This window comes from Rhinatrema bivittatum, chromosome 6, assembly GCF_901001135.1.
Source record: "Rhinatrema bivittatum chromosome 6, aRhiBiv1.1, whole genome shotgun sequence".
In the NCBI taxonomy this organism is placed as follows: Eukaryota; Metazoa; Chordata; class Amphibia; order Gymnophiona; family Rhinatrematidae; genus Rhinatrema; species Rhinatrema bivittatum.
The window spans coordinates 85,419,804-85,443,688 of NC_042620.1; the positions used below are offsets into that span (position 1 = coordinate 85,419,804).

At 43.0% G+C, this 23,885-nt stretch overlaps 1 protein-coding gene across 6 annotated transcripts in view; it reads right to left on the bottom strand.

The window, feature by feature from the left end:
• The window catches only part of ACVR1 (activin A receptor type 1), a 231,441-nt gene that overhangs the window by 124,190 nt on the left and 83,366 nt on the right, over positions 1-23,885 (bottom strand). For all 6 annotated transcript variants that reach the window (XR_003857345.1, XM_029605532.1, XM_029605534.1 and 3 more), the window contains one exon: positions 10,237-10,491. Coding sequence is in view for 5 of the 6 variants with exons in the window: in XM_029605532.1 (XP_029461392.1) it covers positions 10,237-10,491 (255 nt within the window). In the remaining variant the exon portion in view is untranslated. The remainder of the gene's footprint in view (positions 1-10,236; positions 10,492-23,885) is intronic.

The following is a 23,885-nucleotide window of genomic DNA, read 5'->3' on the forward strand; positions in this document are numbered from 1 at the left end:
CAGAGACGTATGCACTGTTGGAGAGCTTGGAGCAGCTCCAATATACAGGAAAATTTCCTCCATCTTGGACAGAAGAGGTTGTAAGCTTCCTTTCTGGCCTTCAAAAGGCAAAGAAATTCTTCATTAGCTCCAATAACTGGGCTCCCACTGCCTGAGGGACATTCTGTACTTAAGTTGGAAGAGAGACACCCTCTTCAGAAGACTCAGAGCTTTCAGTAAAGTTGAAGAGTAATCTGGCATAATGGTTAATTCATGACTGCTTGTCAACTATGAAAATGCATTAAAAGCTTACAAAGACCCATTAACACAAAAAATGTAACTAGACCTCAAACAGGTGCAGTTTTTATGATGTCTGCATTAGCGTGCTAACATTTGCAAATTAACAAAGAACTCGTCTGCATCTCATTAACATGGGACTTTAATGCAATTTAGTACACTGTGAGGCACAAGATGAAAGATCAAGTGAGTGAAGCACAAAAGACAAAACATCCTAGAAAAACCTCTCAACTAGATTGCCTTAAAGCAACCAAACTAATAGCATCACTTCTTAGGTGGATAAAACATTGCAGAATATCAAACATGAATGCCAATGGTTAGAAGCAGATTGCTCTGTTCTAAAGGACATGTTGCAGCAATCAAAATCTTGTATTATTTCACAAGCTATAGAAATGCATACACTGTATCACAGAAGTGGAGAGAAAGCAAATGTTGCTTACCTGATGTAACAGGTGTTCTCACAGGACAGCAGGATGTTAGTCCTCACAAATGGGTGACATCGAGGATGGAGCCCTGTACGGAAAACTTTTCTGTCAAAGTTTCAACAAGCTTTGACTGACACTGGCACACTGGGTGCACTGAGCATGCCCAGCCTGCAATTATCCCTGTGAGCCACAGGTGTCTCCCTCAGTCTCGTCTTATAGCTAAAAAGCGCAAGCGAAACTAAAATAAAAGTATACAGACCCAACTCCGCGGGGGTGGCGGGCGGGTTTCGTGAGGACTAACATCCTGCTGTCCTGTGAGAACACCTGTTACATCAGGTAAGCAACATTTGCTTTCTCACGGACAAGCAGGATGGTAGTCCTCACAAATGGGTGAGTACCGAGCTGAGGATGCCCGGGAATGCACCAGATACACCGCAGATGCGCAAAGGCGTAACGACTGAGGTGGAAATGGGAACGGAGGGCATCCGCAACACCATAATGGGTTCGTGGAAGGATGTTGGGTAGTGAATTGAAAAAAGTAAGAGTAGGCGGACTGGCCAAACATGGAGCATGCCGGCTAGTCAAATGTAAGCAATAATAGGCTGCGAAGGTATGGAGAGGACTCCAGGCTGCAACCTGATAAAAAAGTACAAGCAGCAGTAACCAAAGGGAAGCTGTTAAGGCTAAGACGGACACAACAGTATGTGGATACCCACAGTGTTGTAGTGAAATGTCTGCTTGTTGGTAGGAAAGGAAATATAGACCACTTAATCAGAAGGATTAGGTCTGTGTGGCCACTGGAAGTAGCAGCTTGACCCTTGCATGAAGGAAAGAGTCAAGTGGAATTCACATGGAATGCAGTGCAATGTAGATAGAATGTAAGCGCAGCATTACTGTCCAGGAATGTGGAAAACCCAGTCTCTCCCTAGGGCGAGAGAGAGAGGTTAGGAAAAATTAATAGAGTATTCCTGAGGAAAGGAGATACAACATCTACCTGAAAAGGATAGAAAGTTGAATGCGTAGAACTACTCAGTGGCAGAGGAACGGAGTCAGGTGAGTATGGAAAAGAGTCCATACTCACGGACCCTGCTGGCAGGAATGACATTAAGAGGGAAAGAAGTTCCCTTGCCAAACTGTGAAAGAGAGGAATGGAAAGGCTCAAACGTAGAATGTATGAGACTTATAAGGAGAATATATATGTTCATTCCGTGATTAGAGAAATAGAGGCGGCTTGATCAGTGGATAATCCATGGTAAGCCGGACTCAGAGAGGATTACCGAAAACGGGAACCCAACTCCCAAAACGATACACCTCCTAAGAGAAAGGTGTTATCTATGTGGAGGATGTCTGGAGAAACAGAATCCGAGGGAGTAAGATAAAAAATGGTGGAAAAGTAAAAGGGGTAATACCTCTTTTTTTTTTTTTTTTTTTTAGCGTCAGGAGGGTAAAGCCTGCCATATTAAACGGCAAGATTTATGTTTAGAAGGTTTTGTGACGCTACCAGAACCTAAGAACATCAGTAAGGTCTATGATTTTGGGACTGACTGGTGGAGGGAATAAAAGGTTACTGCTATGATGGATTGAGAAGTATGGGAAGGCATACTGATCTCAGTCAGGGAGTGGGGAAAAGAATACTGAACCCCATCCCAGTTTCAACATTAGAAGAATGCTGGCTACGAGAGGCAGCAGAAGAGATATATTGAAGAGGCCTTTGATGGAAGAAAAGGCATCTAAGGGAATGCATAGGAACATGTGTAGGGAGCAGAACCTGTGCATCGTATGGAATGATGCAGACGCAGAGGAAAGTTAGTTAAACTCAGCGTTTAAAAGATTTGCCCTGTACACATGTAATTGAGACCATTCGAGAGGATAGAACCTACGTGGAGAAGGTCAGATAGAGCGTTCATTAAATCTCTTAGATATGTGGCCCAAGGACGCATGAAGTGAACAAGGGCCAAGGGTAGAGCTGCGCAGCTGTCTAGCAGAGCAGGCTAAGAGGTTTGTGCGTGCTTATGAGTTGGAAAGCACATTGTCCCTATGCTGTCTGTCTGTATGCACAAAGAATTGTTGCAAAAGCAGTATTGGAAGGCATAAGGGCATAACTCATGGGTGCAACGTCCAGGAAGTTTATGAGAAACTATGCTGAAGTGCAATAGATGCATAATGGGTTGACAGCTTTCAGGAGAAACTTTATAACCCTAAGGAATTGCAAGCATGAGTCGAAGGAGACTAGGTCCTAGTTCGAACTGGGATAAGAATCAGGGACGAAAGCAATGAAACCACTTAGGTCCATTGAGTATAGAATGTCACTGAATATAACCCATAGCAGTTTTGAATTATGAGAAAAATGCATAGTGGGAAGAAACCCCATAGCCCAACCATGAAAAGTTGAAAGGTTGAGGTTATGGAAAATATGCGCAGGGACATATAACAATGTATCAGAATGTCTGTGCGCATGCTGGACAAGAGGGTCTTAAGACTGTGGTGTCCAGAAGTGTTACAGAAGGGATTTATGGCAGTGACAGTAATCCCAGTTAGTAAATGTATAGTGAGTCCTGAAAAAAGTGAGAGCTCCTTGCATGTACTGAAAGTGGTTAGCAGTAGTCTATGCAAGGAAAGTGAATGATGTTACACTCCGCAGAGAAAACAGCATTCACCAACAGTGATGCAAGAGACAGTTCACTTACCGAAGCTGGTGCCGGCGGCAGAGCTTGGGGTTGTAATGTTGACTCACCATAAAGCACATAGAAACATTAAAATAATGTACTTACTGCAGTATGGAGTGATGGTAACCAAAGATACCATTGTACCTGTGACGTCTAAAGAAAGTTGGATTTTCTTAGGTCCAGGATGTGCGGAGAGTAACTATTTTCTGTTAAAAGAAAGAATAGTGCAATTAAAACTCCCCAACCCCCCTCCCTTCTCCCCTCTGCACTTCGTAGCGCCTGGGGGAGTGTACTGGGACTTTGGTACAAGGTGGGGTGGCCGCTCTGATATCTGACCAGATGGGAGACCAGGAGGTGTCCCAATGGAGGATATCATGTAGGCTCCTGCAGGTGTGTGAGCGGTAAGTGGTACCCGCATTTCTGTATGCTGTACAAGGAGACACTGAGACCTGTGGCCAGGCCTCAAGGTGGACTTGTACATGGGGCAATGGTTGCTGAATCTCATGTTTAGCAGATCAGCCAATGCAGCTGGACCTTGGTTGGGAGGGAACCAAGAGTCAGAGCATTGGTCGGCACAGGGACTTGTTACTGACAAGAGAAGAAGCCCTGCTGCAATCCCAAGAAGATAGAGGGGTTCTCCTGATATTGTGGCTAACATAGCTAACATAGTGATATGTGACACTAATACAGTTCTAAAAGGCCACATGACCCAGAACTTTTCGAACCACGGTCCGAATGGGAGAACACAACTCTATGGGAATGCCGCCGAAGCGGGGTACTTACCATCCGACGTGGATCGCCGCAAGACGAGCCGGTGAAGATTGTTGACCCCGACGGTCTCCGGAGTCCTCGAGGGTAAGGCCGGGGACGTAAACGTCCATCTCGCTCTGAAACCCGGTATGGTGGCACAGGTACAGAGGAGACAGGCCAGGCGTGAGTGGCGTTTAGACTGCTAAGTGTAACAGATGGCCATAGTCCCCACACCACTTGACGGTGGGGGCACGCCAGGAACAGAGGAGCCCTAACGGAACTCATGTTCCCTTCCCTCGTCACAGCGGCTCGATGTGTCGTGACGCCAATGCAGAAGCTGTCGGACCTGGATCCGGAAGTTCTGGATCACCAAGGACTGCCAAAACTGTAGGAACAGTGCTGATGGCAGTGGTGATGTCGCTCTGCCCGAGCGTTGTCCAGCCTGGAGAAGGATGGCACCGATGTGCTGGATGGCGTCAGCGGCGGACGATCACGATGTCGGCGATGATGGGTGCCACGGGTGCTCGGCCCGGTCTTTCCCCAGCGCCGAGATGGAAGCCCTCGTCGTCCTGGAAGGCGATCGATGACGAACTGTCAGCACGCCTGCTCTGTTCCTGACACAATGGAGTGTCTTAAGCTAATACGGGGCTTAAAAAAGAACCCAAAGCGTGGAGCAATGTGAGGAGGCGAGGGTATTATGTGGCGGTGCTATGTCGGTTATTGACGATATTGAAGGCAACCTAAGGGGCTTCGAGGATATCATCAAAATGGGTATGAAAAATCGTCGATGACTGGCCAGGAGAATGATGACAGTGATGGGCACTGACAGCAGTGGCATAGGTATCTTTGAAACGATGTGGAATCGAATAATCGAAAAACATTGCCGTTATTGAAAAAGATACCGGCATCGACTGAGTCGAAGTCGAATCAATAGGGCGTCAAGGACACCGAAGGAAAACGGAGGGTGTCGAGGGCATCGATGCATGGAGGCGGGCATTTATGCCGTTTGTGGCATGGCCACGGGCATCAACTATAGGGCCACAGACGTTGACGGTATCGATTTGGACAGACTCAGATTTCCAAGTGTACATGGCATCGGTGCCCCAGACACGTGTGTCGGTGGCATCGATATGGACACGTATGGAATCGATGGCATGGATCTCCCAGTCGATGAATTCCATCCCGGCATCAACGCCAGTCCTGGAATCGGCATCGATGCCAGCCATAAGGCTGGCATTGGCATCAATGCCCATCCACGGAATCGAGCCGGCATGGATACCCACCGATGGGACCCACCTGGGCATCGAATTTCACCGATGGGAGCAGCCTGGCATCGACTGCCCTCGATGGATGCATTCTAACATAGATGCCCATGGATGAAACACCTGGGCATCGGTGTCCATCGATGCAAAAGGACCCGGCACAGATGCCATCGACGGACGGCCATCCGGCACCAATGCCATCGACGGACAAGCCATCCGGCACCGATGTCCATCGATGGGGACCATCCGGCATCGATGCCCACCGACGAATCGATGTGGCACCGATGCCCACCGATGGAAAAGGGCTGGACATCGGTGGGGAGGATGGGGCATCGATGGCATCCCCAAAAGGGGGGGTGGCATCGATGAAGTGACCCCTGGGATCGTTAAAAAGTGTCTCGGGCAGCGGTGGCGGAGACCCGAGTATGCATGGCAGTGACTAACAGCGTGTGCGTCAATGGCATGCATCCGGGTAGGGACGGCACCGAGGAAGCCCAAGGAAAAAAACAGTGCGTAGGAGGAAAAAGCCTGGTAGCACTGAAAAGCAAAAAACATGGATAAAGGCAGCAGGGCACCGTGGGGGGAGGGGGCGGCTGATGACATATAAAGCCCAGGGCGGTTTAGGAGGGTCCCGGTGGTAGCGATAGGGTATCGACTGCGTGAGGGTACCAGGGAACGAAGGACTTGAAGCTACAGAAGTCCTAAAGTTAAGGAAAAAATCCCTACCCCACTAGCATAAGCAAGCAGAGTGTCACAGAGATACTCGCAAGCTGTTTAAAGCTAACTGAAAAATGGGGGAAGGGAAGGCTTCAGTCAGTTAACAGCCTTATGATAGTGACAGGAACCGACCGAAAAATAAGAATTAGTACTCACCGAGCGTCGTAAAAACGTACGCGGAGGGAGACCTGTGCAGGGAAAAGTGTTTTTTGAAGTGAAAAGTTAAGTGTTTCCATGAGGTAATTAGTTAAAAAATCCTCACAGAGCTCCAACCGCTATGCTGACTGCAGAGCGGAAAAAAGAAGACTGAGGGAGACACCTGTGGCTCACAGGGATAATTGCAGGCTGGGCATGCTCAGTGCACCCAGTGTGCCAGTGTCAGTCAAAGCTTGTTGAAACTTTGACAGAAAAGTTTTCCGTACAGGGCTCCATCCTCGATGTCACCCATTTGTGAGGACTACCATCCTGCTTGTCCTGTGAGAACAGTAATAAAAGCCATTTCCAGCAGTAAAACATTTTACTCCTAGAAATGGGCTCTTTCAAAAATCACCCAGCCTCAATGTGGGTAAAATACACACATTGTTCCAGACTATGTGTAATTTACCTATAATTATTTGGAGACATTCCAGTGAGTGTGGATAGGTTGGGGAAAGCAACAAAACAGTTTTGCATTTTCAAAAACTGTGTGGGTTTTGGCTGGACAAAGCAGTTTAAAAGTATCTGCAGTTTTTCTATCAATGTGGGCAGTTTGACTATTGCCCCTTTAATGTCTAATATAATTCATGCCACTTGTCCAAATTCTTGAAAAGAAAGCACAGTGTTCTCATGGATGCACTGGACGTATCCACAGTAGGCAGTGATGATTACAAAACATTGGTTATGCTGCCTTTGTCTTATAGGCTTTATGCTGCCTACCAAAAAATAAGTATAGTGAAATTGAAAGGTGACAAGCAGCAATGTGTGAAGAGATGAAGAAATCGCACAAATATTAAACAAATACTTCAGCTCTGTATTAACGAAAGAAAACCACCCTGGAGGATTGTTGCTGATCGAGAAGACTGAATATGGGGGTAGGGAAGAAGAAACTCCATTTACAGAACAGAATGTATGGGAAGAGTTAGGATAACAAAGTGGACACGGCCATGGAGCCGGATGAGGTACATGCCAGGATAATGAGGGAGCTCAAAGATGTGCAGGTGGGTCTACAGAAAGACCTGTTCATTAAATCCCTGGAAATGGAATGTGCCCTGGAAGTGAAAAGAATTGAGGTGATCCTGCTTCACAAGAGAGGATCCTGCTTCACAAGAGAGGAGGCTGGAAACTACAGGCCAGTTAGCCTCACCTCAGTGGTGAGAACATTAATGAAGATACTGCTGAAGCAAAGGACTATCTACAATCCAGTCTGCTGCAGGACCCAAAGCAGAATGGATTTACCAGGGGAAGGTCCTGTCAGACAAATCTGACTGATTTTTTTGACTGGATGAATAGAGAACTGGATCAAGAAAGAGTAAGCGATGTGATCTATTTGGATTTCAGCAAAGCATTTGGTTAAGGTTCTATAGAGGAGGCTCGTAAATAAAATGAAAAGCTTGGGTCTCGGCGCCAATGTGGTGGCGTGGATTACAAACTGGTTGAATGACTGGAGACAGTTTAATGGTAAATGGTGCATACTCTGAAGAGAGAACCATGTTAAGTGGAGTGTCATATGGATCAGTTTTGGGACTGGTTCTGGTCAATATGTTTGTGAACCACAGAACAGAAGGGATAGGGGGTAAAGTTTGTCTATTTGCAGACGATACTAAGATCTGCAACATAGTGGACACGCCTGAAGGAGCAGAGAGAATGAAAAGTGATTTAAGAAAATTTGAAGAGTGATCAAATAATTGGCAGCTGGGATTCAATGCCAAGAAGTGCATGCATCTGGGATGCGGTAATCCGAAAGAGCTGTATGTGATGGGGTGTGAAAGACTTATGTGCACAGACAGAGAGGGGCCTTGGGGTGATAGTGTCTGATGATCTGAAGGTGGCGAAGCAATGTGACAAGGCGATAGCTAAAGCCAGAAGAATGCTGGATTGCACAGAGTATTAACCAGTAAGAAAAAAGATAATGCCCTTGTACAGGTCCTTGGTGAGGCCTCACCTGGAGTATAGTGTTCAGTTCTGGAGACTGTATCTAAAAAGGATAGAGGCGGTCCAGAGAAGGGCAACTAAAATGGTGCGAGGACTGTATCGAACGACTTATGAGAAGCTGAAGGATCTGAATACGTATACCCTGAGAGAGAGAGGAGGTGCAGGGGAAATATGATGCAGACCTTCAGATACCTGAATGGTTTTAATGATGCATGTTCCACGAACCTTTTCCAGAGGAAAGCAAACAGTGGAACTAGGTGTCACAATATGAAACTTCAGGGGGGATGACTCAGAACCAAGGTCATTTTCTTCATAGAGAAGGTGGTAGATGCCTGGAATGCCCTTCCAGAAGAGGCAATGAACACAAACAGTAAATGAATTCAAAAAGGTATGGGATAAATACTGTGGATCCCTAAATGCTAGAGTTCAAAATTAAGGAAAGGGTGCATGGGGAGGTAACCAGCATGAAGTGGCAGCTATTACCCCTAATAGAAGGCATGGGGATTACTACCCATAACCAATAGGCTTACATGATTTTGACATAGCTGCACTCTGTTTCAATGGTGGGGGTGGGTGAGGGGAATTGGATTCAGACAACAGCCAACACTGGGACCCGACTTTTGAAGTCCAGGGTACTGATATGCAGACATTAGGGAAAAAGTAAAAGACTGCTTCTACAGCCAAGTCCAAAAGCAAAACACATTCAAGCGGCAGCACTGAATGAATTATTAGAAAGGCTGCTCACTCTGTAAAAATGTTGCTAGCAGTAATTTTGTTATGGGTTTGACAATTGCTTGGTTTTGGTTTTTAATATTACTACCCTTAACATAAGGCTAGGGAGGAACCTGCATGGAGCGGCAGTTACTACCCTTACAGAAAAATGGGGATAACCTGCATGGAGCAACAGTTACTACCTTGGGAAGCTTGCTGGGCAGAATGGATGGACCACTTGATCTTTCTGCCATCATTACTATGTTACTAAGACTAATATACATGGGGTGGTATAAAGGTCCCCTTTATCACCAGATTAAAGCTCAACACTGATGCAAATTAGCTACTAAAGATACTATTTCATGTGTTCTTGAAAATCATTTAAAAAATGTGATGAATGCCATTGTTGGGAACTGTTACATTTTTTGCATTCAACACAATTGGGATTTGTCATATTGGTAATATCGCCTATTGTGCAACTTACTGACTTATGTTGATAAAACTGCTATACCCACATAAATCAGTTGTCTGAAAACTGCTCTCACTCAGTGGAGTTTAAAGTCTGCACACTGCTCCATAGCACATGTACTTTTAGCCATATTAAGAAGAGGCTTTCCCTGGGGCACTTAGGTCGGGGGAGGAAAGCTCCTCATGTAGATTACTTTTTCCAGTCTATGAAGATTACTTTCCATGCAGAAAGTACCAAAACAAAAAACACTGGTGCAAACGACCATGGGTACTTTCTGCCCGTGGCACTTTTCAATCTGAAAGTGGAGTATTTTCACTTTGTAACTTGCTGCAAAGCCCACAGACATTTTGAAAACTGTCCCCTTAAATTTTGCAAACATAAGCCACTTGAGAATATGGCGGTGGTAAAATCTGATACGCAGCAAAACCTGTTTGTTCTATGTAGACAGCAGAGAGACAATGCTGGCAGGATAAGCAAGAGAAATATTCAAACCAATCCATTTAGATGGATAACTTGTGAGTTGTTTAAATTATTTTGAATATTGACCCCTATATATTTAAGGAAAAATATGTAAATGAATTTAGTAACTTCCTTCAGTTGCTGTTCTGTTTGTTGAAGGCAGACAGTATGATATACAGAAAAGCACCAGACAGAGATGTCTGCTTTCTCCACCATTATTTCTTGTGTGGCTATCAACCTCTGTCAACCAAGGCAGCAGGATTCCAAAGGTCAGGCCTGCAACAAAGCTATGGAAAAGCCAGGGAGTGTCGGTATAGTAAAAGTTATTAAATAAATAAAATTACCTTTATGCATTTAAATAAATTGCATACCTGTAACAGGCAACTGCGCTGTAATATTCATGTTGCAGAAGTCTCCCTGACAGCACTCCACCGCCTGGTCAGGGGAAGGCGGGGTTTTGCAGGTCATCTTGCCTTGCTCGTAAACTCGGAAGCAGCCTTTCTGGTAAACCTTACTGCCATCATTTATGCTCAATGAGGCAAAGCACTGCTGCCCATCACATTGGCCTCCATTCCCACATGACATGCCTTCGCAGACACATTTATAGAGGCCCATATTTAACTTATCTGAAAGGAGAAAAGAAAATATTTTCTGAAATTCTTTAAATGAAGTAAATATTTTTATTTTTAATACATAATTGTGGTTTTCCTCCATATTCAGGACTTTATGAACAAGGCAGATGTTTGTTGTAAAATATTACCTCTCTATTACTGGCGATGATATTCAGCTGGATCATCGACCCAGAACATTTTTTTAAACTGTGGCAAACTAGCTTTTCATGAATTTGCTGCAGTTCAAGGCTCCTGAGACCAGAGAAAGATGCCACACATTTTTGAAACTCACAGACCAGGGACTGGCACTTCCTGACTAATCTTATGAGGTCAGCAACCAAGTAGTGACAGCAACTGGGTTTCAAAAATGCTTGTGATTCAGGGATGGGGGCAACTGGCGGAGCTCAACGCATCAGATAGCAAAGACATGAGGCTGCCTGCCTGCCCCTCTGCTGTAATGGATGGCCTGGCAGAAAGGAAGAGAGAGAAGAGGAAGGATGAGAAACCAGGTCTGGGCAGGGAGTGGAGGGGTGGTGGTTGCAGAGAGAAGGCTGGCACAGGCACCCCTCCCTGGTACTTTTTAAATTACTAAATCACTCCTGCTTATTATCAACCAGACTGCTGCAAACATTCATCAATTATTCTCAGTTACAGAAACTACAAATTCCAGCAGCCATGGACATCCTGCAATACTTATATACAGAGTTCTACTATGTGGAAAAATCCACATTTATACAGCATTAAAACTTGCCAGCTAGTGTACCATTAATATCCCACATCTTACCATAAAACAAGACAGCATGTCTGCAATGGATAAAACTGGAAGCTTCAGAGGGTCCAGAAAAGCTCTGTTCAATCACTAATTTGAAGCAATTAAATAGAGTTGCAAGTTTCCCTCTTTATTTTACACCCCCATTTACAATTTGAAATAGAGGAATCAGAGATGAGGAGGAAGGAAGATGATATGAGGGATGGAACAGGATGGGAGGAAAGCTAGAGCAGGCAAAAATTAGGAGATAGAAAACAGCATGAAAAATTAAAATAAAACATTAGGGGACAGAGAAAAAAGAAAATAAAGAACAAAGAACAAAGAAATTATCCAGACACACACAGAGGTAGATCTTAAAAAAGTACGCGCGCGCGCACTTTTGTTCGTGCAACCGGCGCAAACAAAAGTATGCTGGATGTTATAAGATACGCGCGTATCTTATAAAATCCGGGGTCGGCGCGTGCAAGGCTGCGCAAGATCGGCAGCCTGCGCACACCGAGCCACACAGCCTGCCTCGGAGGGAACTTTCCTTCCGCGTCCCCCCACCTTCCCCTATCTAACCCACCCCCCAGCCCTACCTAAATCCCCCCTACCTTTGTTGTGCAAGTTACGCCTGCTTGAGGCAGGCGTAACTTGCACGCGCCGCCTCGGCATCCCCCGGCACAGGCCACAGTGCTGGGGGACTCAGGACCGCCCCCGAACCGTCACCACGCCTCCGGACCCGCCTCAGACCGCCCCCTGACCCCGGATGCCCCTGGACACACCCCCGGGACACGCCCCCTCCCGCCCCTTTTACGAAGCCCTGGGACTTGTGCGCGCCGGCGGCCTAAGCAAAACAGGCGCGCAGGGCTTTTAAAATCTACCCCACAGATTGCAAACATTTGTCTTTCATAGGAACATAATTATGTAGGGATATAATTTTCAACGCAATGATCAGTTCGTTTTGGGGGAATTCGTCCCTTTTCCCAAAAACAAGAACTTCTTTTACAACTAAGGTTGCACTTTCTTTGATTGATAATTTAACAACACGTAAATTGAAGAAAAGAACATTGAGTACTTGCTGACTTGAAGGTAGTTTTGCTCCTACAATTTAGTTTATGTTCTGTCTGATATCCGATGAGACTACATTCGTAATCTTTCTGAAAGCAGCACGAAAGTCTTGATGATGTTGATGCCATTATATCGCACAAATGAACAATATACTTCGCAAAGCACAAACTCATTAATATGAGAACTTACTAAAATCTTAACAAATAGAACTGAACTTAGAAAACTGCCTTACTCACTGTAAGACTCGACTTGAACTCAGAGTTGAGTGATGCCATCTATATATAGGCTTCAAAACTTTGATTGTAGAACCTTCCACAACCTTCTATAAGCTTCCAGAAACATTTTTTTTATTGCAAATTAAATTCTTTCAATCATATTCTATACTTCTTTCAAAAAAAGTATGATAAAGAAGAAAGTTTAATATTAAAAATATCGATTTTGTTAAAGTCTGAAACTTCAGGGCCTTTAGGGGCCATTTTAATATTATCTGATTGAGCTGAAATTTTACAGAGTACTTTTATCTCAAAAAAGATATAATTGCGATGGAGAAGGTACAGAGAAGGGCTACCAAAATGATAAGGGGAATGGAACAACTCCCCTATGAGGAAAGACTAAAGAGGTTAGGACTTTTCAGCTTGGAGAAGAGACGACTGAGGGGGGATATGATAGAGGTGTTTAAAATCATGAGAGGTCTAGAACGGGTAGATGTGAATCGGTTATTTACTCTTTCGGATAGTAGAAGGACTAGGGGACACTCCATGAAGTTAGCATGGGGCACATTTAAAACTAATCGGAGAAAGTTCTTTTTTACTCAACGCACAATTAAACTCTGGAATTTGTTGCCAGAGAATGTGGTTCGTGCAGTTAGTATAGCTGTGTTTAAAAAAGGATTGGATAAGTTCTTGGAGGAAAAGTCCATTACCTGCTAAAAAAAAAAAAAAAAAAGATCATATCACCCCAATCCTTCGGAACTTACATTGGCTCCCCATTAAACAAAGGATACTCTATAAGATACTCACTATCATCCACAAAGCGACAAATAAACTAGCTCCCATCTCATTAAGCTCTCAACTACAACCACACACCTCCTCCAGACCAATCAGAAGCGCATACAGAGGAACATTGCAGGCTCCACAAATTAAATCATCATTGAGCAAACGAGCGCTATCTTCAGCAGGCCCTCACCAGTGGAATATGCTTCCCCCAGATCTTAGACTAGAACCCAGTCATCAAGAATTCAAAAAAAGATTGAAGACATTTCTCTTCCAACAAGCTTTCCCAGACGATTAATTTTACGGTGACGAACAGACTTCACAATTCCTAAGTATCCTAATTACCCTAATTATGAACACGGCATCAAGTACTAATTTTAGAATCTGCTACTGGACAATTACCGTTAAGCTCAAAAATTTACTATATTTTATATATATATTTGGCATTGCTTATATTTATATTTATTGATACGTTAAACAGTTAAACTGTCTTTATAAAATATTATATTGCTTTATTTATTTCCAGTTAAACTATTATTACTTTATTTAGCACTATGTTAAATTGTCAATCAGTTATACTGTTCCATATGTTCCTCGGTTCCATGTAAAGCTCCGCTCTCTGTTGAGCAGTTCTTCGTTTTATGTAAACCGGATTGATTTGTAGTCCCTACAGGAACTTCGGTATATAAAAATTAAAAAAAATAAAAAAAAAAATAAAAAAGTTCACTTAGAGAATAGCCACTGCCATTAGCAATGGTTACATGGAATAGACTTAGTTTTTGGGTACTTGCCAGGTTCTTATGGCCTGGATTGGCCACTGTTGGAAACAGGATGCTGGGCTTGATGGACCCTTGGTCTGACCCAGTATGGCATTTTCTTATGTTCTTATACTGATTGAAGCAATTTTGGGGTTTAGGAGATAAAAAATATTTCAGTTCACAAAATCATACACATCTAAGGGCCACCCTACTGCACCCCTGCTAATTTGTTTTAGTTTTCTGGGGTCATGTGCTAAAATGGGGGCAGATTGGCTAAATGTTTGGGAAGCCCTGTTCTACAATATTTTAACCATTGCAACAGAATCTAACTAGTTTGCAATAAAACTAGAGACCTGAGACATTTCCATATCAGGCTATTGCGCAGAATAGCATTAAATGCAACAGAAATCCAGGCACAATGGAGAGGTGTGCAGGCATTTTCCCCTAGAAAAGAGATCCAATTATTTTCTACAGTAGGCCACATTCAAATAGTGACATTAAGTGGTGGAATGACCTCTCTCTCATCTTCCCATCTGTCTCATGTCGTCTTTCACAAATCCCTTCATTTAGTCTAACCTGTACATTCCCACTGCTCCTGACCACTTTGTAATCTCTCTGTGCCGGAACACACGCATTTTCAAAATTTAGAGATCACCAGTTACTGGTTGTGCTGATCTTATGATGCACGATATCAAGACAGTCATGAGGTGACAGCCCAAACGTTTTGAAAATCTGGACTGCCCTCCCGGCCCGCCCCCAAACAGTCACCACGCCCCTGGACTGCCCCCTGACCCTGGACACGCCCCAGACACGCCCCTCCCGCCCCTTTTACAAAGCCCCGGGACTTACACGCCGGTGGCCTATGCTAAATAGGCGCGCCAGCGCGCGAGTGCCCTGAAGGATTTACGCGCGCAGGGCTTTTAAAATCTAGCCCAAAGGACCTTGCGATATACAAATTACAGCACAAAATAATTTGCAAACAAGATGCAAGCAATTCAATTTCATATTCATCTCCAATAACAAACTGAACAGAACTCCAATTAAAAGTCATATCTAACATGCACTTAAAGGTATAATGCCTGTTTAAAAAGAAAGGTTTTTAACATTGATTTAAAAGTTTTTACACGCTCAATCTGCCACAATACTTCCAGTAAAGTGCTCCAAAATATGGGTGCTGCCACTGAAAACTAGTATCCCCTAGTTTCAGAAAGTCTGGCTTGTTTAGCCTATGGTGTATCAAGTAACCCTCACTGTTGTAATCTTAGAACCCACGATGGGCAGTAAGGCCAAACTGAGGCACTAGATCAAGGCCAAACGACTTGAAGAAATCAGCTTATGGACAATCACCTCAATTTTATATATCACCCATTGGAAAAAAGGGAGCCAATGTAATTCAGTCAAAACTGATGTAACATGATCATTGCAATGCTTATCAGAAATCAATCTAGCTGCTGCATTTTGAAGAAGCTGTAGCAGTTTTAATGTTGTCAACATCAGGCCTAAATAAACAGCATTACAGTAAAGCATTGGAAGCATTAACACCTGGACCACAGTATGAAAATCAGATTCACACAACAGACTTTTCAAACAATGGGTGACAATTTTAAAAAGTTTTAATATTTGGCCAAATAGAAAGATTTGAGTCAATCTGGACACCAAGCTTTCTGATACATGAAAAAACTGGAAAAGATCAGGGAGGAGTCAAGATGGTGGCATGTGAGTAGTGTTGGACCAAGCTGCCCGGCTTATTTCCTCATTTTACCTTAGTGACATGCCTCCTAAACGGAAGGGGAAAGTTCAGGTGTTCTCCTTAGCACCCCCCATCCCTCCGGGCAGCGTACCATTCCCGAACTCGCTGCTACCTACCCGGTATCAGGGGCGGTGGTCTCATCTGGGGAGGTTTCCCTTAGCCCCCCTGACCTAAGAATACCACCGGCGCTTTCTTCTCACCACCCTTCGATTGCGGCGCTTGCAGACCCAGGGCTGGTCGGCTCTGGATTGGTAGCAGAGGGCGTGGCCGCGGAGACTGGGAGATTTTCAGCAGCGTTGATGGCGAGGAGTGTGGGCTTGACGGCTCCAGCAGCTGTATTTCAGGTGGACTTTTTTGGTGGAGGTGAGTCTGCTATGAATTTGGCATTGAGTGCTCAAACTACTATGGAACCAATTGGTATTTCTGAGCAGAGTCCTATGTTATCCCCACTCCCCAAACCATCTGTGGTGACTTTGGACTCTCTATGGGAACTAGTGGCTCAGCTGGGCCCTGCTGTTCAAAGTTGTTTCCTGCAAATTTCTGCTATTTCATCAAAGTTGTATGCCCTGACACAGGATCATAACTCCCAGCTTACTGAACATCCCAATATGATTCAAAATCTAGAAGATCAAGTGAAAACTGCTCAGAACTTTCAGTCATCTATAATTCAGGAACTTTTGGCTCTGAATAGGAAAGTTGAGTTTATTGAAAACCGCTTAAATTTAAGGTTTTTGAACTTTCCAAGAATAGTCTGTGAACAACCACGGGTCACTCTTCTGACTGAGATACTGCACATTTCCTCAGAAAATATTCCTTCATTTAATAAAGTATATTTTCTTCAATTTACACATTCAAGAGAGAATGTACAACACCAATTGGATTTAGAGAACGTAATTGAATTCTTGCAATCTACTACTGTTGAGATTTATGAAAGAGCAACCTTGCTGGTTTAATTTATATATGAGCAAGATTTAGGGTTGGTTATGCGTAACTACTTTCAATACTTAGGGGTTAATTTCATGTGCCAGTTGATCCAAATATTTCCTAACCTGGCTAAGGCCACCCAAGAGGGGCTTTTTGGCCTTGCGTCAGGAGTCTCATCATTAATGGTTATGGAGGTATGAATGAAGACTCTGAATTATTACCAACTATTTTTTCCATATTTAAGATGAGCTTGTAATAAAAAAAAAAAAAAAAAAAAGGACACTTTTGAACTGTCTGTATGCAAATCTAATAATTTAACTTTCTGCCCAATAAGACTTTATACAAATGAACACTTGTGTATCGTCTCCATAAATTTTAAATCCATCACAGATGCTAGGTAAAATACTAAAAATTGGGGCCATATATATGTTGACTAGCAAGTCCAGGGCACAAAAATCCCTCCCTGGGTTCTAGATCTCTTGGCCTTCTTGAGAGCAGATTCAACCACTACAGATTGATAAGGCAGCTGCTGCTTCTCAAAGCCAGATTCCTCCTGGACACGATATATTGTATCTGCCTTCTTATTAACTCATGCCACAGAGCGAGGAGAGGGTTTTCCCACATTCTCCTGAAGATCTTATGGACAGCGCAGCCACAATATTCTTTGGGCATTCCATAAACTGCAGGATATCAAACATTTTTGCCCTTGAATCTTCTTCCTTTTGCCATTATCAAAATTAAAAAAAAAAAGTTGATATCCTTTCCAGTGGAGGAGAGAGGACAGAGGGGAAACCTGTTGGCCATTCCTGACTGGAAAAATCCACAGATCCATGGCTGCTACTCCAGCAGTATTCAAAAGCCTGACTGTTTTGTCAGGAGTGTAAGATCTACTTATTTAAAATATTTCTAACCCGCTCATAGCAAAGTACATCTCACCTGGCTAGCAGACAAGGTCTCAGAGAAGGTTGCACCATCTGTTGGGGCCTAGACCCCGATGAACTCCTATGCTTCAGCCAATTGGCTGGATATTAACATTAGTGTTATGGCTCCCGATGTAGATTCCCCTTCCAAGAACCAGTTTCAGGGCCCTCTGGCCAGGTGCTGACATGGATTCCAACAGGGGCTGGATGCATTTCTACAGAGACACCGATGCAGTCAATGCCGGTGCACCAATGTTCAGCAGGGTTTCCTGTATCTCCAGCTCCTCCTCAAAAATTGCAGATGACATCATGCCTTAGGAGGCACAAAGGAAAGCCACATCTACTTGGGATACCAGAGTGACTGATAACTGGATCCTCACAGATATAAAGTTTGCTTACCATAAAGGAAACAGACCCTTCTCTCCTAGTTCACAGACCTTTTGCTTTACAGCATGCAGTAAGAGATAGGAAAAAAATGTGTGGTGGGAGACCAAGAAAAAAAGCTGAAATAATGAATACAGCTACTAAGAATGACTGTGGGAATATAGGAAAAGTTCCAGTGAGTACTGAAGAAATGGAGTTATTTTGACAATGAGGTTAATGGTCACTCCAGCAACAGTGAGAACCTATACCAATCATCATATCTACTAAAAATCAGAGGGAAAAGACAGGAACAGTCAACCTCCTTATATGCTGCATGTACAGTAGAAGAGATTGTAGGGCTCTCATTAAACTGTAAATACCCAAGACGTGAACTAGGGGTCATTAGGAATTGCAAGTTTTGAGTTTGAGTCTTTACTATGTTTTGAGGCTTGACTTCAAAGCTGAGGCAACCCTACAGACCTTCCTACCAATGCACAGAACAGGCAAGGAGGGGCTGGATTAGTGAACAAAGTAGCTTTTTTTTTTTTTTGCTCTGCTCTATATACTCCAGCCTCACTTACTTCCCCCTCCAGTTCTCTAAAATTGAGTAACTTCACTATACTTTTGCTCTGCTTGTTTCAAACACCCCCAATCTCTCATGTTCTTTATACACCATCTCGGAAGGGAGGGGAACAACTGGAGCAGGAAGCAGAGGGCTGCTATCTGCCAAGTAAGATTCAGAGCAGCAAGGATCTAGTAAAGCTTCAATTGGCCTGCTGTTCCTGGATTTTTGCCATTCTAGGCACAGGTCTAGTGCACCTATTGGCAAATCCAGCCTTGTTTAGGCTTGTTTCTTATTATGTGGTTAACAGGATAAGAGAGCATATTACTAGCATCCTTGAGTGAAATACAATTTGATTTGCACTTGTCAAACACAAAGATTATTAAATAAACACAAAACATTGGTTCTTGACCCTGAACACACCAGGCAAAGCACATGAGATTTTTTGACACTGCATAGTTAGCAGTGACTCAAATTAAACAAGAGATGCAAAATTACCCTATAATTTTTCTCAGTCCAGTAGGGATTTCTTACTCCTAACAATACATTTTAGCTCAGTCCAACTGTAGCATTTAAAACATTTGACAGCAGTAAGAAAATCTGAAGTTGGGATATACATATGTGGTCTTGAAAGCTCATGCATCATTCTTTGAATTCTTATGTTTGCTCAATGAAGTCATAACTTGCAAAGAATCCGGTCAGAAGAGATACATTGCTGTTTATTAGTTAATGGGTTGTGGGGTGGTTTTTGAGGGTTAGGTTTTTAGTAAATGTAACTATGATTATGTTTGTGATTTGTTGTCATTGCAGGCTTTTCACTAGTGTGTGTGGGGCGTGAGTGCCAGCAGTGTGGTAGGATATTTATTATTAGTTTAGTTTTTGTACTGTAATTTAATTAAATGTATTATTTCAATTGTAAACCATTTATGGTGATCTCAAGGGATTGGAAAGTGGAGTATAAATGTATTAGAACACAGAACATGTTCACATGTATGCCTAGTTCTAAGTCAGGGCTTCCCAAATCTATCCTGATCGCACCGCAAATCAGGTTTTCAGGATATCTACAATTTAAATGTAATTTAATAATTTATATTCTGCTTTACATAAGTGCTAGGAAACATGAAACATACATGAGATACATTTGAATACACTAGAAACTCACTATATGGAAATTAATTCGTGTGTATTCATTGTGGATATCCTGAAAACTCAGCTAGCTGTAGGGTCCACTGGAAAGGTTTGGGAAGCTGTGTTCAAGGCAGGCCTATCAGCTGTTCCTCGAAGGAAAAAAAAAATAAGAGAAGGAGTTTTAACTATTTTTTCTCTACCACTAAGGAAAATTTGTGAAAATTTGTGAAACTTATTTTCCCCAGTCTCTTCAGCATACATACAATGACTCACGTGTCAGTCTAAGTGTGAATCATGGTTTCTTGGGAAAAACAAAACCAGAAAATACAAGCTAAAGGGGCTAAGGATCAGGCAAACTATCTTTACAAAATAATTTGAAGTAAAGCAAAAAAAAAAAAGCCACCAATTTCATTGATATTCTTTAGCATCATATATAAAAGACAGAAGAAACAATCAAAACCACGTGTGCAGAAGAACGCCAATATATTATAGCAGGTCCATCCGATGTTATCCAATTTGTCAATATAGCTTTACAAGCCAACAAAAAAACTTTTATAATCCAGAGAATCAAGCTCTTATTTCCTTTGAAAGTTTTGGGAAAGATTCCAAAGAGTGCCACCAAAGATGAAAAAGGAATTTTAAATCCCACAACCATATTAGCAGAACGATAAACCTTCTTCCAAAAAAATGGAGTTGTCCAATAATTCAAAAAGGAGTGACCCAAGTGCGCTGACCCTCCTCCACATTTGATACATATATCAGAATTAGAAAAACCAGCTCTGTATGCTTGATGTTGAGATATGTACATTCTATATATGATTTTGTATCGAGTCTCACGCAGAAGCATATTGCATGTAATTTTTCGTGTCATGACAAGAGCAGACTTTAGCACTGCAATTGATATTGAATATTTAAAGTTCCGATTGCCATTTAAGTTGTACTTCTTCCAAAGACCAACTCTTTAATGAGGTCTCCAATTGTTTGTATAAATATGAAATGGAACGTTTCTGAGGATCGTCTATATCAAAACAACTTGTAAGAAATTGCCACTTGGGATCCATGAAAGTGGGTGGAGCCTATTGATATCACATAATGACGAGCCTGAAGATATTGAAAATAATCAATAGGTTGGAGTCTATAAAGAAAGTGAAGTTCTGAAAAAGTAAAGATGGATCCCTTTATATTTAATAACTGTCCAACGCATCTGAGTCTTGAACGATCCCATAAATGGTAACGTGAAGTAGTTGAGTTTCTGGATAGCATTGGATTAATAAATCTATTAACCATGGAAACTCTGGCCAATACCACTCTGCCAATCAGAACCAGAAGAGCAATAAATGCAATTTGGCTACCTTTTATACTAACATTACCACATAACTCAAAAAGTATTTTTCTTAATCGAATAGATATTTAACAGATGATCTTTAACGTATTTTAATAAGGACTGGATAAGATCTTTAATGTACTTCAATAAGGACTGAATAAATTTAAGAACCCCATTGGTGCAGGGAGGGAGGAATGGAATGGAGGGGTGGTTTTGGGAGGAGGGATAAGAGTTAAATGGACTAGGAAGAGAAAAATGAACATAAGAGTTTTACAAAAAATATGCTGTATGTAATCAGATATATACTTTGTAATGTTCATTATTTTATGCTTTTTTAAAAAATAAAAACAGATTTACCACAAAACCACGTGTGCAGAGAAAACAGAAGCATCAATTTCAGAACATAAGATTTGCCATACTGGATCAGACCAAAAGCTCCATCAAGCCCAGTATCCTGTTTCAAGCAGTGGCCAATCCAAATCACAAGTACTTGACAGGATCCCAAAAATTCAATAGATTCCATGCTGCTTATCCCAAAAGATAAGCAGAAGATTTCCCCAAGTGCACTTAAATAATGGTTTATGGACTTTCTTCCAGGAACATATTCAAACCTTTTTTAAACCAAACTACACTAAAATCTTTTACTACATCCTCCAAAGAAATAGAGTTTAATTATGTGTTAAGTAAAAAAGATATTTTCTATTTGTCTTAAATGTATTACCAGTAGCATTCAAAATTTAAAGCTTTTTATCCATTCTGAGTCCGGTGAGTAGATAACTCCCATGCCACTCTACAACTTAGAAGGCGGCATCAGACACCTACTACAATCAGTGTATGAACCATTAGATATTACCACATGCATGTGTGCAGCATCCATAGAAGCCCACTACATGGCATGGCTCAGCACAATTGGCATAAAAGAAGATGTCCATAAAAAACTAGCTGACCTTCCTTGTTTTTTTGTGGTGAAAAACTCAAGAGAAACAGTGTCCCAGATGATAAAAATAAAATGTGGAACATCCACAGACCAGCATACCTCCAGTAGACTACTGTTCATTTCCTATAAACAGCCGTATTATCTAAGACAGCGCTTCTCAACCGGTGTGTTGCGACACACCGGTGTGTCGCCAAGCACCGGCCGGTGTGTCGCATGCTCCTGGTCTCTCCCGCTGCTCTTCCTTCCCTGCTGCCGTTGCCACCAGGCTATCAGTACGTTCAAGCCCAGTGGGAACGGCAGCGGTGACAGAAGCAGTGGCACCTGCGGCTGGCCTTTTCTTCTTCCCGCGCCTGCCCCCCCCCCCCCCCCCGTGACCCGGAACAGGAAGTGATACACAGTGCGGTGCGCGGGAAGGAGAAAGAGCCGTGCCGCGTGGAAAAATAGCAGCGGCCCCCGAGCAATCGAAGCAGCCGGTAATCGGGAAAGGAGACAGCAGCATGAGCCTCCCACGGCCGATGGGATTCTTCTTTCTTGGCCTGCGGGGGCTGGAGGAGGCGGCTGCTGCAGCTACCTTTTGTGATCGGGGAGTGAGAAATCTGGGTATGTGAGAAAGCATGGGCGTAAGAAGCCTGGTGTTGTGGGGGGGGGGGGGGGGGGGATGTGAAAGAAAGCATAGGCGTGAGAAGCCTGATTATGTGAGAGAGAGCATGGGAGTGGGAAGCCTGTGTGTGCATGCATGAGAGAGAGAGAGACTGGTTGGTAAGGTGACTGTGTGTGAGAGAAAGAGACTGGTGTGTGTGAATGTGAGAGAAAGAATGTGATTCAGGGAATGAGAAGCCTGTGCATGTGGAGAGCGAGCATGGAAATGAGAGACGTGTGTGTGTGTGTGTGTGTGTGTGTGTGTGTGTGTGTGTGTGTAACAGAGAGAAAGTGATTATGGGAATGAGAAGCCTGTGCATGTGGAGAGAGACTGGTGAGAGTGTGTGTGAGACAGAGAAAGTGATGAGAGTGAGAATCCCATATATGTAAGTAGAACACGGGAGTGGGAAGCCTGTGTGTGTGTGTATGGCATGAGAGAAACTGTTCAGGAAGGTGACTGGTGTGTGTGTGTGTCAAAGACGGTTTGGGAGATGATTGGTGTGTGAGAGACAGAAACTGGTCATGGGGGCATGACTGGTATGGTGTGTGTGTGAGAGACATGGGCACTAAGGAAGAGGACCATGAGTATAGAGCTTAGCTTCTACTGCTGCTTCTGGTGTATGCCACTGCCTGCATAGAAGGGGAGTAGGAGAGCTGCTGAAGGGGGTAAGTAAGGTGGCTTTTTAAATTTATTTTTCTTGATTGACTGCCATTTTAATTATGTGATGTCTGCTTTTTTGAAATATTTTATTGGTGTTTGGAGAATTTTTAATAGTTTTTATGAGTTTTTAATTGTTGGATGTTATTCTGTTCATAGCTGTTTTGAAACATTTATTCTGCTTATTAGTATAGTTTTACAATTATTTCTGTGTGGGAATCTATAGCTGCTTGCTAGTTCTGTTTTCCTAATAAGAGGGGTATTGGTTTTTAGGACCAGATTTAATATTTGTAGTGTTGCCTTTTCATAGATAGGGTTGCTCCTGTTTGAGTGTATTCTATAATCAAGGTGTAACTGTGCGGATTAGTTTATATGCATTTCTACAGATCCTGGGAGTATGTTAGGTCCGTTCTGTGTGTGTTACTGAGGTGAGATATTTTATTAGCATGTAAGCGTGTGTATCAGTCTTATTTGTTGCGTTTCTCAAGAAGACATGCATTGGTGGTAAACTGCTGTCTTTTCATAAGTAGGGCTATTAAGCCTGGAAGTAGAAGGAGTTTGAGTTGCTGTTACTGAGATGACACCAGAACATCTTTTTTGTAGGGAGAGTTGTATGGGGAATGTCATAATTCTGC